We start from the raw sequence: 15,417 nt of genomic DNA on the forward strand, positions 1-15,417 counted from the left end.
TCCAATTGACTTTCATTGTGGTCTGAAATGCGCTCCTCAATGCCGATCCTTTCGATCCCCGACACTATAAAAATAGCCGCGCACTGTGGATAATGGGGATTACCGACTGTTTTGTTTGGCAAGTGGTTGTTAAGCCTGGATTCACACAACAAAGAGTTCCTCCAAGCCTCCTGGGTGATACCATTTGCTGTAGCCTTTTCACTGTCCCTGAGCCCTGACCAGGCTCCCACTTGGAGCGGTGGTTCTGTGGCTCAGGATCTGCGCCTGTGGTTGGGAGGTTGCCAGTTCAAACCCCACAGCCAGCAGAGGAATTCTACTCTGTTGGGCCCCTAAGCAAGGCCCTTAACCCCAACTGCTCCAGGGGCGCCGTATAAGTGCCTGACCCTGCGCTCTGACCCCCAGCTTCTCTCTCCCTGTCTGTCTGTCTCATGGAGAGCAAGCTGGGGTCTGTGAAAAGGCACATTCCTCACGCAAGAAACTGTATAGGGCTGATAAAGTGATCTTGAGTTCTGATTTGATCAAATCTGATTGATCTGATGTAAATCTGTACCAGTCAGAACCAGGGATACAAGCTTTGATGTAATCTCAGGTGTAAAGGCCACTATCCACCCACCCATTTCCTCACTGCTCCCCCCAATTCAGGGTGCACAGGGGAGCCGGAGCCTATCCCAGCAAGCAACGGGCACAAGGCAGGGCAGGGTGTGTGCCCTGTGAGGGACGCCAGTCCATCACAGGGCACACACAGACACTCACATCAGAGCCAAATTTCACCTTCCAGTATGTCTGGACCGTGGGAGGAAACCGACACGAACACGAGGAGAACACGCAGACTCCACACAGACAGCTGGAACTGAGCCCAGGACCTCAGTGCTGTCAGTATCTTATATAAATAGCTGAAGGATGGAGCTGCGTCAGCATGACTTGGCGACAACGGAACAAGTGAGGATTTAATCCACGCTGAAAAGATGAGAGAAAAAACACAACGTTTCAGCTGTAGAGCCTTCTTAGGGTGTAGTGTTACTTTTGTTATTTTTTCAGCATGGAATAAACCTTTACCTGTTCCTTTGATATAAATATACTTGCTTTCTTTACCTACAAGGATCAGAACTGAACTGTATATGATTAAGACACGGTGTCAGGTTTCACGCCACCTGCCCTGACCGCGGTTGGAGTTTTTGCCAAGTCATTGCGGGCGGTTTCTGGACACTCCACTCAAAGCGCTTTACAGGTCATGGGGATCCCCTCCACCAGCACCAGTGTGTACCCCCACCTGGATGAGGCGCCAGTCCGCTCCCCACACCCCAGCTCTCAGTGGGGAGGAGAGCAGAGTGATGGAGCCAGTTCAGAGAGGGGGGTTATTAGGAGGCCATGATGGGTAAAGGCCAGGGGGGGTGATTTGGCCAGGACACTGGGGTAACACCCCTACTCTTTTCAAGAAACACCCTGGGATTTTTAATGACCACAGACAGTCAGGACCTCGGTTTTACGTCTCATCTGAAGGACGGCGCCTGTTTTACAGTCTAGTGTCCCCGTCACTATACTGGGGCATCAGGACCCACACAGACCCCATTACATGCACCAATATTCCAATGTATTTTTTATAGCGCCTTTCACAACAAGGTTGCCCCCCAGGGCGCCAACAAGCAGGGGATCGTTAGCAATGAAACACCGGAACGTATCTATACCGCTGCGCTGTATGAGTTAGCGATGTTTTTTTTAAAAAAAAAACTACTGCGTTGCAAATAATTGCGATACGTCCCACCCCCTGCGTCCGCTGTGCTTTCCTGAGCTCCCAACCCAACCGGTAGCAGGAGTTTGCGTAGTTACCAAGGTTTAACAAGAGAGGGGAGTCCGCAGGGCATTTGGATGAGCAGCAACAAGTGAAAACGGCCAAGAGCCAGCTTTCACCGTCTCTCTAGCTGCACACACGGGCGCTGCTGGAGCTGAACCCGCCGCGGACGCCATGTCGGACCCAGGTAAGTCTCGCCCTGTTGGACGCCGGTGTCCTCATTTCGGACTTATCGGGGAGGGCGGGGAGTTTCACACATCCGAACCGCTGCTTCCCTCACTCCAGGCGGAAGCTAAGACAGCGATCTGTAGCGAAACGGGGGGGTTTCACCCCTGAAGTTGTGACAGACGGACCTGTATTCCACATATGCGCGAACATGGCTTGGTTTTGGCCCGATCGCTTGAGGCAGTCGCTATAGGAGGCAACAAATCTTAAGCATTTTTGTGTCAACTTGGCCCGGAGTTGTGTATTTCCGCGATATAACATGAGTTCTATGTTGCAAGAGGCGCCGGCTGTGAACACGGCTCGCTCGGACTATGATTTGATCTCATTCAAATTGAACAACCGATCGCCCGTTCAGACGTTTTCACCAAAAAATCACTCCCACCCACCTTGAAGTATATATGCATTTGTATGTTTAACGCCGCAGGTGGGTGAATCGGCCGTTTCGTTTTGCGGTTTAATACTCAAATTTTCCACCTGGGTCCAGAGCGGCTGTATTTCCGTTCCCTGCTAGTTCCGACAGTAGGCTGTTGAATTAATGTGCAGCTGGGAGCGACTGAGCACTTTCCTGACTTCAACACACGGTGTGGCACAGTAGCTCGGGTGGGGAGCCGCGTCAGCAGGCGTAGTCTGCAAAGGAGCAAGTAATAGGTTTATTCCCGGCTGAAAGGAGAAGACAGAAAACGCAACGTTTCGGCTGTGAAGCCTCCTTCAGGTGTAGGACAGTGTGGTGAAGTCTTGCGAATGGCAATCCTACCGCGAAACGTACTGCTCTCGCTCACCTTAACATTCACAGTCTCCATCTCGACATTCAAACGTGTACAGTATGTTGTGGGTCGCCTTTCAGAGAAGGGCATCATTGTGGTCTTCATAAATGAGTGCTTATTAATCATGTTCGCATATCCCAGTAAGTCGAGGCGGAAGCTGCAAGGGTTAACAATCGTTGTTTTAAACCACCGCTCTGTCAGTGTGTCGTAGCATCACGCCCTCAAAGATTTAGGGACGGTAGTGATTTTTATACCCGAGACGAGCGCCCCCTGGTGTTCATGTTCCACCACAATGACGAGGAAAAACGGACCCATCCAGCTTCGAACAGGTTCTGGCAAGTCAGGGGCGCCGGGGAAACCGGATCTTATCCCAGCAAGCAACGGGACGCCAGTCCATCACAGGACACACAGAGACACTCGCACCAGGGCCAGTTTTCCCAGAAACTAATGAAACCACCAGCATGTCTTTGCACTGTGGGAGGAAACTCATGGAAAAATAGGCAGAACGTGCAAACTCCACCCAGACAGATGCCCATGAATGGAACCCAGGGCCCAGGTGCTGCAAGGCAACAAGACTAACCACCCTGTCAACTCTCTTTCTATTTAATTTGTAATCATTTAGTTTTGTAATAATAATAATAATAATAATCATAATAATTGCTTACACTTATATAGCGCTTTTCTGGACACTCCACTCAAAGCACTTTCCAGGTAATGGGGATCCCCTCCACCACCACCAGTGTGTACCCCCACCTGGATGAGGCGCCAGTCCGCTCCCCACACCCCAGCTCTCAGTGGGGAGGAGAACAGAGTGATGGAGCCAGTTCAGAGAGGGGGGTTATTAGGAGGCCATGATGGGTAAAGGCCAGGGGGGAAATTTGGCCAGGACACCGGGGTAACACCCCTACTCTTCTCGAGAAACGCCCTGGGATTTTTAATGACCACAGAGAGTCAGGACCTCGATTTTACGTCTCATCCGAAGGACGGCGCCTGTTTACAGTCTAGTGTCCCCGTCACTATACTGGGGCATTAGGACCCACACAGACCGCAGGGTGAGCGCCCCCTGCTGGCCCCACTAACACCTCTTCCAGCAGCAGCCTCAGCTTTCCCAGGAGTCTCCCCTCCAGGTACTGACCAGGCTCACACCTGCTCTGTGGTCCCTGCAGGCAAAGTGATCTCCTATTCCGAGCTCAAGGCCCTCCTGGGGAAGAGCCCGGACCTGCTGCTGGTTGACGTGCGCACCCAAGAGGAGGTGGACAAAGGGAAAATTCCAGGCTCTATCCACATTCCCGTTAAGCCTCCTACAGCCCGGCTCTTGAAAACACAAGGCAGGTCCTAACGAGAGGGGGGGGGGGGGGGCATTCAGCCATATCGAGCCCAATACAATAATTGTTGTATTGTTATTGAACAATAAACAGGGTGTCGGCTTCAACAGCCTGGCTCTGCAGCTTGTTCCACACCCCCACCTTCCTCTGTGTAAAGAAGGACCTCCTGTCCTGACTGGAGGGTCTCACCCAGCTGTGTCTTGAGAGCAGCCAGGGTAGGGGCTTCAACCACAGGGCTGGGCAGCTTGTTCCCCACCCCCACCACCCTTTGTGTAAAGAAGGGCCTCCTGTCCCGACTGGAGGACCTCACCCAGCTGTGTCTTGAAAGCAGCCAGGGTAGGGGCTTCAACCACAGGACTGGGCAGCTTGTTCCACACCCCCACCTCCCTTTGTGTAAAGTGATGCCTCCTCTCTTGACCGATGGATGGCATCCAGCCATTTCTTAGAAAGCAGCTGGGACAGAGGAGTTTTAAAGCCCCCTCCCTGGTCTGGATTTATGTTTTTTGACCTTTTTCTGTAAAAAAATGTGTAACATTCTGAGCCAGAAGACCGTGACTAACATCATCTGGGTTTCTCACAGGCTAGAGCACAGCTGGGCCTTTCATATATACTGTCAACTCCCTTCAAAGAAAGATCAAAGAAATCAATAACCAATAAAAAACTCAAATCTGAGCGATAATGTAAGTCCCGCACCTATCGCAGTGTTTTGCTCACTTTCCACCCAGAAGCCTGAGGAGTCTTAAGTATAAATGAGCAAAAACCTAGTGTTAAGGACTGTTTTTTTAAAACTTTTAGGTTAGATACTGAAATTAAAAGTGAATTCATATTTAAGTGCCTTAAATGGAGTTTTTAATGAAAGTTCGGGAGGAATGAAGGCAGCCGCGCTCATTCGACACAGCTGCCGCAATTCTCACTAATCCTGACGTAAGCAACCGGTCTCCATAAATATCAAACGTCACCCTCTCCTCTTCCTCGTTCGTTTTCTGCATCCCTCCTCCACACCCTCTCCACCGTTGCAGCTACCCCATTGGTCACACGGGGGTCCTATCCTCCCCGTCCAACGGCCGGGAGGTTGGCCCTCAGCCAAGCGGGTTACGCCAAATCTCCACATCACAATAAACGATTCTAATTTCTCCCAAGCTTTCGGCTGCTGTCATTCCTTGTGAATTTATGATGTTACTGAAGCTTCATCAGGGGATGATGAATACTCATTTAACATTTGATCACTTATAAAATTAGTAATTGGGGTGGAGTGGTGGCTCTGTAGCTCAGGATCTGCACCTGTGGCTGGGAGGTTGCCAGTTCAAATCCCGCGGCCGGCAGAGGAATCCTACTCCGTTGGGCCCCTGAGCAAGGCCCTTCACCCCAACTGCTCCAGGGGTGTTGTATAAATGGCTGACCCTGCACTCTGACCCCCAGCTTCTCTCTCCCTGTCTGTGTGTCTCCTGGAGAGCAAGCTGGGGTCTGCGAAAAGACACATTCCTAATGCAAGAAATTGTATATGGCTGATAAAGTGATCTGATCTTAAAATGATATATATATATAAAAACAATGATTTAATTAAATAAATGGAATCTGGTTTTGTTTGACTATATTTCCATTCCCTTATGATCCTACGTGACTTCCTTTCAGGTTTTTATCACTGTGAAGGTGCCCTGAGCTTTTGCTCAGCCTCACTGCGTGTCCGCTTGCTTTAATCTCGTCTATCCAAAAAAGCCTCGTACCCAGAACCCCACCCTCGTCCCCGTTTCTTCCGGATACCAGGGACTGTACTGTACTGGGACTGTCTGACCTCCCAGCTCTGCAGTTCTCTTTGTAATGCAGTGGCGCGTTTCCTCTCCCGCCCTGTAGTGGGCGCTGTGGAGCGGGAGCTGGCCCTGGACCCGGCGGCCTTCCAGGACAAGTACGGTGTGCAGAAGCCCCCCCCGGACGCCCCTCAGCTCGTCTTCCACTGTCAGATGGGTTGCCGAGGAGCAACGGCCACAGAGACAGCACGCGCCCTCGGATTCGAGAAGTATGCTTTCCTGGCGATCCATTTCGCCCTGTGCCTCTTAAAGCTATTTTAGTACAGGCCTTGCAATCAGCTGCTGAGCCGCTAATTTGCTCCTTCTATCTGATCAATTAATCGTGTTGGTTCGATTTCGTAATTAATTGATTAGCAAGCCAAATCTGGGATGGATCACCCCATCCGACAGCACCCTGTCACTGGATTAGAGGGTGCCGATGAGGAATTGCTGACGCTGGTAATAAAGGGCGCCTCCTACTGGTCGACGCCAGGAAGTACTCCCAACAGCTTTGGTCTATGAGTTGGAGATGGGGTCTCCTTGGAGTTTCCCCCGGGAAAGATCAGGGTTCTCCCAGGGTGGGGATGACCAGTAGGTGTGGTGGGAAGAGCGCCTCCTACTGGTGGACACTGAGAATACCGATCGGGTCAGTTCAGGCTTAGCTCCTGGGATGACTGAAAGTTGTTATTGCAGTTATGTCATGTAAGTAGTGATGAAACTAATTCAGTTCATCTTCGGCAGGGAAACCAGGATATAATCTTGAGAGGAAACGGTATTTGAAGTTTTTTAAGGGAAACTTGCTCTGCAGTGCATCACAGTGCACGCCACCTGGTGTTTTTTCCTGCTGCTTCTTGAGTCCTTCGTAACTGAGGGCGTTTTCTCTCTCTCTCTCGTTACTTTCAGGGCCCGGAATTATGCTGGCGGGTATAAGGAGTGGGCAGAGAAGGAGAGGTGCTGAAGTTGCCCGCATCGCTATAAAAACCTGGCGGGTTTCTGGATCTCCGTATTCCGAACTTGCAACCTAGCGAAAGTGATCAACACACACACTGCTGTGGAAATGCCTTGAAGAGCTCTAATAATAATAATTAATAATTGCTTACACTTATATAGTGCTTTTCTGGGCACTTCACTCAAAGCGCTTTACAGGTCATGGGGATCCCCTCCACCCCCAGCAGTGTGCAGCCCCACCTGGATGAGGTGCCAGTCCGCTCCCCACACTCTCAGTGGGGAGGAGAGCAGAGTAATGGAGCCAGTTCAGAGTTTAATTCACAATTAATAGCAGATGAACGTTTTCAGCGTCAAAAATGTACCTGACAGTTTCACTCGAGTTTTCTAGTATTTTGAACAGCTCTGATCTAGTACTGCTGCTCAGTGTGGGGAAAACTAGGTTTCAAATGTCATCAAGTTAAATCTCAAATTCCCTCCGGCAAGACTGCTTAACGACGTGGTCACAAGATACACTACTAATGAGCGGCCAGCAGAAAGTGTTGCAGTGGCTGATCTCACCGGGTTTAACCATCTGATTTAATTGGCTCGTAGGCGGGTGTCCTCATTAACGGCGTCCTCTCCTCTCTACACGTTTAGAAAATTTAAAAGGCTTCTGGCTGGGCTGGAAAGACACAGGTCAGGACAGTCTGTTAGCATGAAGCATGAAATTGCAGTAGGCGATACCAGAGGCAGGGTGTAATCCGAATTCACGAGCGCATTCAGTAATTAACGAGAAACCGTAATTAACGAGCCCAGGACAGCTGCCCTAACAAGTATAAGAACTTCCTGAGCGCCGTATCAGGAAGGAATAGGATGAAGATGCGTGTTGCTTTGACTACAGAGCCTTCCGATATTGCTGATCGGTCAACACTGTTGTCTTCAATTAGGCTGTGAAGCTCTTAGCTTCTAGCAGGAATGTCGCCTTTAAATTTGATCTATATGCAATATGATTCTTCACAGCAAAGAGAAACTAGATCCAAAACACGGTTTTAGTCTCTTTAAGCCTGAAATTACCAAATGCAAAATATCCCAGACATCTGCACAGCAGTGTGTATGTTCACGAGGTCTGGAGATGCTAAAACGTCCTTATTTTAGATTGTTAAACTGGAACTGAAATAAAGCCATTTTCCGTTCTGGACATCTGGTTGGTTGTTTTTGTTCGACAGGCTTGACAAAACAAAACGAACGTTTTGTATTCCATACCGAAAAGAAACGAGACACCGTCGTGGTTGAGAAGAAGCCGGCCATGTTTTCTGTTTTTACTTTGGTCTTGGCACGGTTTCTCTCTCTTTTTAAAACACCTTCACCCTCTACCGCCCCTGGATCCCAATCCGGTGTTTCTCCGACGCTGCGCGGCGTGTCGGAAAGCCGAGCTGGTGGCTGCTGTCGGGGCGGATCTGTTGCGACGTTTTTTTTTCTGTCTTTCTCTCCTGCTGGTTCTCTATCATCTTTTTTTCCCCCTGGTGGGTTTTCCCCTCTTTGGATCTTTGAGTCCTGGTGCGCTGTCTGCTTTCTCTTCCCGAGTTTTTTTTTTCCTTCATTAGTCTGCTCGAGCCGTTTAGGTATGGAAGCGACTTAGTATCTCAGAATTGCGATTTAGTAATTCTTTAGCTCAGCTGGCAAGACCCGGGTTCGAGCCCATGCAGGGAGGCACGAAGTAGGGTAGGAGCGGCGAGGGGCACCAGCCCTAGAACCCGAATCCGTTACAATAACAAGAGGACAGACCATGAAATGTGGGATATTTTGAAGTCGCAAATGTGAGATATAAAGTCGCAATTCTGAGTTACTAAATCGCAATTCTGAGGTACCATAGCGCGTTTTTTTTTTACTCCCTGGCGGAAATGGGCTTCCATAGGTTTAGTCCAAACTTTCGCTCCGCTTGGACTTAAGCGTCTTGGGAGGGTGAATTTGTTTTGTTCCTTTACGGTTCTGCTTCTGAAGTATAACCTTCCTCCCCCCGTCTCTGCCCCCCTCGGTTCATCGCAGGCTCTGCCACCTTTCTTTAACGTAGCGCTTTTCTAATATTTGAAATCCTCCTCTTTTAAATCGCCTTTAGGCCCTGAACTGGGCTAAATTTTTATTTTTTTGAAGAGTATTCTGTCATTAGAAAGTGCACTGTTGAACGGTGTTCTCCATGAGCATTGTTTCAGGGTTAAATAGGTTAAGAGTCAGGAATAGCCCATACATATTAGCTGTAACAGTTAAAAATGCCAGTGCATTACGTGCCAAATGCAACAGTTTGAAAAGCTGAAGCCTTTTCTTTCAAACTTTTGCTTTTAAGTCATCATTCCCATTTAGGGCAAAGCAGTGCAGAGAGCCATATAGGCAAGAAAAAAAATTGTGAAGATGATATTGAAATATCACTTTTTCTAAAAATCCTTTCTGTCCTAGAACACAACCATTCCATCAAACATCCTCCATGTTTTCTAATTATCCTAACCCTAGCTAAAGGTTTGACTAAAATCCGATCAAGTCCGTTGCCTTCAGCAGTTGGTTGAAAGGGATCGGATCAAAAAGATGATCTCCTCTCCTCAGGATGAAATGTTTCCCTCCAACTTGCTCCTTTGCCACTCTAATGGTGCTGCAGCCTGCCTGCTCGGATGTCGTCCCTAGGGGGCGCTCTTACAGACGGCGGGGAGCTCGATTTCAGCTGCCACACCCCTCTTTCCTGACGCTTCCTCGTCCTACAGGCGTCTGGGTCCGTGTCAGGTGGTCTTCAGCCACACGCGGGAGGTAGCAGGTGGTCAGAGAGCTGTACCAGATCACCATCATTATGGAAATAAGCTCTCTATAATGACAAGAAACACCTGCCTTTGCATTTAATAATAATGATGATGTTGCTTTATCGGCCCTATACAATTTCTTGCATTAGGAACGCGTCTTTTCACAGACCCCAGCTTGCTCTCTATGAGACACACAGACAGGGAGAGAAGCTGGGGGTCAGAGTGCAGGGTCAGTCATTTATACAGCACCCCTGGAGCAGCTGGGGTGAAGGGCCTTGCTCAGGGGTCCAACAGAGTAGGATGCCTCTGCTAGCTGCTTGATTTGAACCGGCAACCTTCCAGTCACAGGCACAGATCCTTAACCACAGAGCCATATAGCCAATTTGAACAGAGATCTTCGCCGACCACAGTCCGTTCGGGAGATGTGAACCCAGACTCTCGCCGACCGCAGACCAGCCCCCTTCACGACAAGCCACAGCGCCACAATTGTCTCACGTTTGCCCGCATTTGTCTCAGGCGGCCCTCCTCCAGCCTTGCAGGTGCCCCTGGACTGATCCCTCCTGGGGTGGGGGGGTTCAAGCCTCCAATGGCCAGGAAGCCTGCCCGTTGACCAAGCAGGTTAAGCCAGTCGCACAGTATCGCACCAAGAATTCCACGCGCTCACTCCTTGGATGTTGGTGTCCCCGGTGAGCTATCGACGACACCTCGACACTTCAGCGTTCCCAGCTTGATTTTAAAAGCCGGCATCCTTATGCTCCAGTGCTACAGCTTGAAGGCTATCGGGATGTGAGATTGAGTCCCGCACGTCACCATTAACGTGCGCCCATTAATTCTTATTTATAATCATCTTCATCATTTTACACTTCTATAGCGCCTTTCGGGACCCTCCACTCGGAGCTCTTTCCAGGTCATGGGGATCCCCCTCCACCCCCCAGCAGTGTGCTGCCCCACCCGGATGAGGCGCCAGTCCACTCCCCACAACCCAGCTCTCAGGGGGGAGGAGAGCAGAGTGATGGAGCCAGTTCAGAGAGGGGGGTTCTTAGGAGGCCATGATGGGTAAAGACCAGGGGGGAAATTTGGCCAGGACACCGGGGGTACACCCCTACTCTTCTCGAGAAACACCCTGGGATTTTTAATGAGCACAGAGAGTCAGGACCTCGGTTTGACGTCTCTTCTGAAGGACGGCGCCTGTTTACAGTCTAGTGTCCCCCATCACTATACTGGGGCATCAGGACCCACACAGACCGCAGGGTGAGCGCCCCCTGCTGGCCCCACTAACACCTCTTCCAGCAGCAGCCTCAGCTTTCCCAGGAGGAGTCTCCCCTCCAGGTACTGGCCAGGCTCCCACCTGCTGAGTCTCCAGTGGGGCTGCGGGTTTGTCCTTTGTCTTGTACTAATGCAGTAGCTCCAAGGTTCTGCACTGTATTTCCTGTGCTTCTAGCTCTGTTTACGTTACTTTAAGCGACACACTGACGGCAGACTCTTGCAAGAAGACACGGCTGTATTTTGACACTTTATTGGCAAAAACGTGGAAAAGTGCAAGTCTAACAGTCAATAATAAGACTGAAGATTTAACGAAAGGGAGCAGTAGAAAAAAAAGTAGGAATCCCATATAGAAATGCAGCATAAAAAATATTCAAAATGCCCTTTATTTCCAAAGTCAGCATTTCACTTTGTCTGTGACAGGTGCAGATCAGCTTTAGGCTGCTAACAATGTTTTTTTTTAAAAGCAGGTTTTACAGATTTTTAAGGTGCAGATCTAGCAAGAGAACACAGAAGAGAAATGCCATCTTTTCACAGGATCTTTTTCATCTTGCCTATGGCTTCTCCCCTAGAGTAGAAGGAGTAAGAAAAAAGACGAGACTCTTATTTCACATGCTGTGCGCTAAAACAACCCAGGAGACAGGCACTGTTGTTCAAAAGCTAGAGATATTATTCTCCATCAGGCTTTCTGCCGAGTACTTTTCCAACTTGGTGTGGAAACAGTCCGGATCTGTTACCGTTATTAAAACAGATTTTTTTTAGCTTACAGTGGATTACAAAGGATCTGTACTCTGCAGTACAAAAAAGCAGCCTTTTATCATGATCTGCAGAGAAGAGCAAAAAAATGTTCATGATGAGGGATTGCCTGTCAATTAGGCCTGGTTGATTCATGCAATTGAACAGCTACTGCAATACTTCCTATTGGCTGCATATGTACTGTATAGTTCACCTTGAGTATTCGAAGACTCGACTGCAAGGTAAATTAAAGGTTTAGAAGCCTCACCACAGTGCCCTTGCATGGATAACATCCCAAATTGCTAGAATAACTGAAAACACAACTGAAGGCACCCCGAGTCTCAAAGCTGATTCCTGGAGAGTGTGGTGTGTTCTGCTTTTATTCATGGATGCTCCAGCTACGGTGCTCAAGGGAACGTTTCCGCAGGTCTTTCCTCCCGGCGGCTGTCAGGGTGTATAACGCTGCCCTAGGACGAGGCTAGGACTGTTAGCCCCTCATCTGCTAATCTGTGGACAGCATGGTGCTCCATTGTACTTTTTGGACAATCTGAATGAACCCTATTTGCACATATTTTATTGTTTTTACAGTGACTATGATCATCATATTTTGCACACACCTATGTATTTATTTTTATTTATTTTGTATAATTTTTCATCTATTCTGATGTCTGTTTTTGCTTGTCTTGGGCTAGACTGTTGTAACACATCAACTTCCCTTTGGGATCAATAAAGTCTTATCTATTTATCTTATGGTCCAAATCAAACTCAGTAAGTCAATCCATTAACCTCATTATGGACTTCATTGAACTAATAAAGGTTTTTTTCAGTTTCTTAAGATCTTTCACAGTTGGTTAAAGTACACGTTGGTACACCTCCGAGCCTTGTTAGGAGCACTGTCATTATCCTGTTTGTTAAATAATTAGAGCAGGTCCTGACACCCCTATTCTAAGTGAAATGTTGATGTTCGTGTTGCCCATTGGAACTCCTGATTGTGTCTAGGATGTCTGCACTGCAGTGTAAAGAGCAACTGCCCCAAAATGCCTTTTACAGCAATCCACTGCAGGGTGGTTTGAGAGGAGAGGAAATAAGTATTACAAAGCTGACCTCAGACTGAAAGAAATTCATATTTTAAAAAAGCATGACACCTGTGCTCAACTGAGTAAATACTGCAACACATTTTTTTTCATGGATCAGTTATTGGAAATAAAAAAAGGTTACAAAACCAACTGAAAATAAGTAATTCAGTGGTTTTCAAAACTATGCATATCTGTCGGAAAGTAAGAATCACAAAGTCCACATACTTCTGATGCCTCTTTGAGCATGAGGTCACAGTTCCCAAAGGGTGACTCTCATTGTACCGAAGACAGGAAACAACGTGTTGAATTATCAAGCGCCCTGGCATTCTTTAAGTGCGAGTAAAGTATAATAAATCTCTTTTGGTTTTTGAGGGCTCTTGTCTCAGGTGCAAGAAATCGCACGTCTTGCCTTAAAGCCAGGTCTTCATCCCCGGTCCTGAAGAGTTTCGCCAATTCACTGCTTGGAATCCAGCGATGGCGAAAAACCATGTTTACTCGAACCAAGATCCTTTTAATAAGGTGACTTTTTTTTAAATAAAGCACTTAAAAGATCATTTGGCACCAAAAAACAAAAGTGAAGATACAGCATCCCTCCAGCTAGACTCGAGTTCCCTTTAATTGAACCGGTGACCTGCTTCCTTGATTAAGTTACAAGTGTCGCCCAGTTGAGAGACGATAAAACAAGCGATTCAAGATGACTTAGTAGACCAACTGTCAGGACATCATGTGACCCTCGTCCCACGCCAGAATTCCTAAAAACTCGGAATTCTCTCTTTTACCTGGACCATCATCTCTGGAGTCGAGCTTCCAGTCCAATTTTTTTTCCCAGGTAGTCAGGAAAGGGCAGCTCTTGTCTCAAAGCGAGACAGCGCTACGACCTGCCTGGACGAGAGCTGGGATGTTTTTACCTCTGTGCTCGCGGCGGCCGGGTTTTGAAGGAATCGGGCGATTTCAGTCCGTCAGTACTGGGGGAGGGGGGGGACGCTGCCGCCGCTGATCTGAAAAGTCAGTCCGAGCCCGCGGAGCTGCGGGGATCTTCCGAAACCTCCGATAGGGGCCCGGGATTTCAGAGTCTTTCGAGACAAGGCACCTACGGGTAACGTCCGGCACACAAAGGAACAATCTTGGTCCTCGATGTTTTAAGGTCACAAGGGGAGGGGGGAACAAACTTATTCTACCAAGGGATCAGCAGCCCTTTTTATTGGGGGTCTTTGTTTCAGTCTCTGCACTGGTCTCGGAGGGGGGGGGGGGACTGTGGGGGGTCAGCTCGAGCAGAAAGAGAAATCCGCCAACGGAAGCACCGAATGGAAAGCGTGAGTCCCGCCCCTCGGCGTTGGCGGACGTGGCCGGGAAATGCGATTTATTCATGTTTTTGGTGTCTGTCGTACAAGACGTCTGCGCTGCGTCCAGACGGTTTTGCTTCACTCGTCCAGGCGACGATAGGAGAACAGCCCCTTAGTAAGAGGCCTCGAGTTCAGTCAGGATTGCGGGGACGCGCGAGTCGACTCGCCCCGCTGACGGCTCCTTTCGGACGGGCGGCCAATCAGGACGCCGGGTGGCAGAGCCTTCTGGGAGTTGGCCATTTTCAATAAGGTACCTGGGGCGGGATGCTACAATCTGTGTGCGGGCTTTTCGGCGTCACCGCCTCGGTCCCACCCCCTCCCCGACACGACGACAGCCGGGAATCTGTGTCACCCGTGAACTCTACCTCTCCCCTCCTCCTCGTCTCGGCAGGGCCCCAGAGGCACCCTGCTACAGGAATGCTGGGAAATGACTGGAAGCAGAAGGACAATGATCTGCTGGGAGACCCGTGAGCTGGACGAGCCTTGGGGGGGGGAAAGGGTGGGGGGAAGGCAGAGGGGAGCTGGGGAGAATGGAGACAGAGAGAGACGGGGGGGGGGCAATGGGGAGAGAGAGCGCAGGCGCCCAGCGGGGGGCGCTAGGGAGCCCGGCCGCGGCGCACGCAGACGTTGGGCTTGGCGGCGTGGCTGAAGCCCTGCTTGCACAGGCACTTGTAGGAGCCCGGGACGTTGACGCAGCGGCCGTTCTGGCAGGGGTAGGCCCGCGCGCTCAGGTCCGCGCACTCGTCGATGTCTGGGAGGAGGAGAGAGAGAGGGGGGGGGGGGACACGTGTCAGCAACTCCATTTGGCACCGCCACCTCCCGAGGAATTCTCTGCTCTTTCAAATGTGTGTCCCCACAACCCAAACGTTATCCTACAGAGACTCCACCGAACCCGTCCCGACAGTCACTGGGGGGGGCCTGGTTTGGTAGCTTGAATACACGCAACACAGCAAAAACAGACTGAGCAGGACTGTGAAGACCAGCACCATCGCTGGTGCAAAACAGCTACAGAAGGCAGAAATAAGCAGCGCAGAAGACAAGTACAATCACTGCCCGTCATCACCTTACACAGCGGAGATCATTTCGAACAACATGACACCTTCCATCCAGATCTATCGATTTAGACCACCTCGAATCAAGTGCAGTACAACTAGGTTATCTTTTATTCCCACAGCTATAAACCTGCTTTATTTGGGGAAAAAAAATCATTGCATATTTTATTTATATTTATATTTTATCTCCTAATGCATGTCTCTTATTAGGTAATGGGTTCATGCGGTGTTAAATGTATTGCGTGCTTTGTTGATTCTGCCTGCAAAGTAAATTTCGGTATCTGGGACAATAACAGGAAGGAAGCTCATTTTTGGTCCAAAATGAATCCAAAACTAAACAGCTGTTTGTGT

General features: G+C 49.3%; 2 protein-coding genes across 2 annotated transcripts in view; one reads left to right on the top strand and one right to left on the bottom strand.

Moving 5' to 3' along the window:
* The first annotated feature begins 1,521 nt into the window (after positions 1–1,521).
* On the top strand, positions 1,522–8,012 carry LOC138224120 (thiosulfate:glutathione sulfurtransferase-like). The gene is made up of 4 exons (XM_069180557.1): positions 1,522–1,976; positions 3,945–4,069; positions 5,954–6,117; positions 6,791–8,012. Exons 1-4 carry the CDS (start codon positions 1,964–1,966, stop codon positions 6,843–6,845), a joined length of 357 nt encoding a protein of 118 aa, XP_069036658.1. The 5' UTR covers positions 1,522–1,963; the 3' UTR covers positions 6,846–8,012.
* Positions 8,013–13,578: 5,566 nt separating this feature from the next.
* The window catches only part of LOC138223996 (latent-transforming growth factor beta-binding protein 3-like), a 50,930-nt gene continuing 49,091 nt past the window's right edge, over positions 13,579–15,417 (bottom strand). The window contains exon 19 of the mRNA XM_069180183.1: positions 13,579–14,765. Within this exon, the coding sequence (XP_069036284.1) occupies positions 14,611–14,765 (155 nt within the window). The 3' untranslated portion in view covers positions 13,579–14,610. The remainder of the gene's footprint in view (positions 14,766–15,417) is intronic.

The sequence above is a fragment of the Lepisosteus oculatus genome, chromosome 18, assembly GCF_040954835.1.
Source record: "Lepisosteus oculatus isolate fLepOcu1 chromosome 18, fLepOcu1.hap2, whole genome shotgun sequence".
NCBI classification, from domain to species: Eukaryota; Metazoa; Chordata; class Actinopteri; order Semionotiformes; family Lepisosteidae; genus Lepisosteus; species Lepisosteus oculatus.

Bases quoted from the DNA above. Each gene is read 5' to 3' on its own strand.
- LOC138224120 (XM_069180557.1), top strand. The intron at 4,070-5,953 runs GTTAAGCCTCCT...TCCCGCCCTGTA, and splicing joins CAGGCTCTATCCACATTCCC to GTGGGCGCTGTGGAGCGGGA. The intron at 6,118-6,790 runs GTATGCTTTCCT...CGTTACTTTCAG, and splicing joins CGCGCCCTCGGATTCGAGAA to GGCCCGGAATTATGCTGGCG.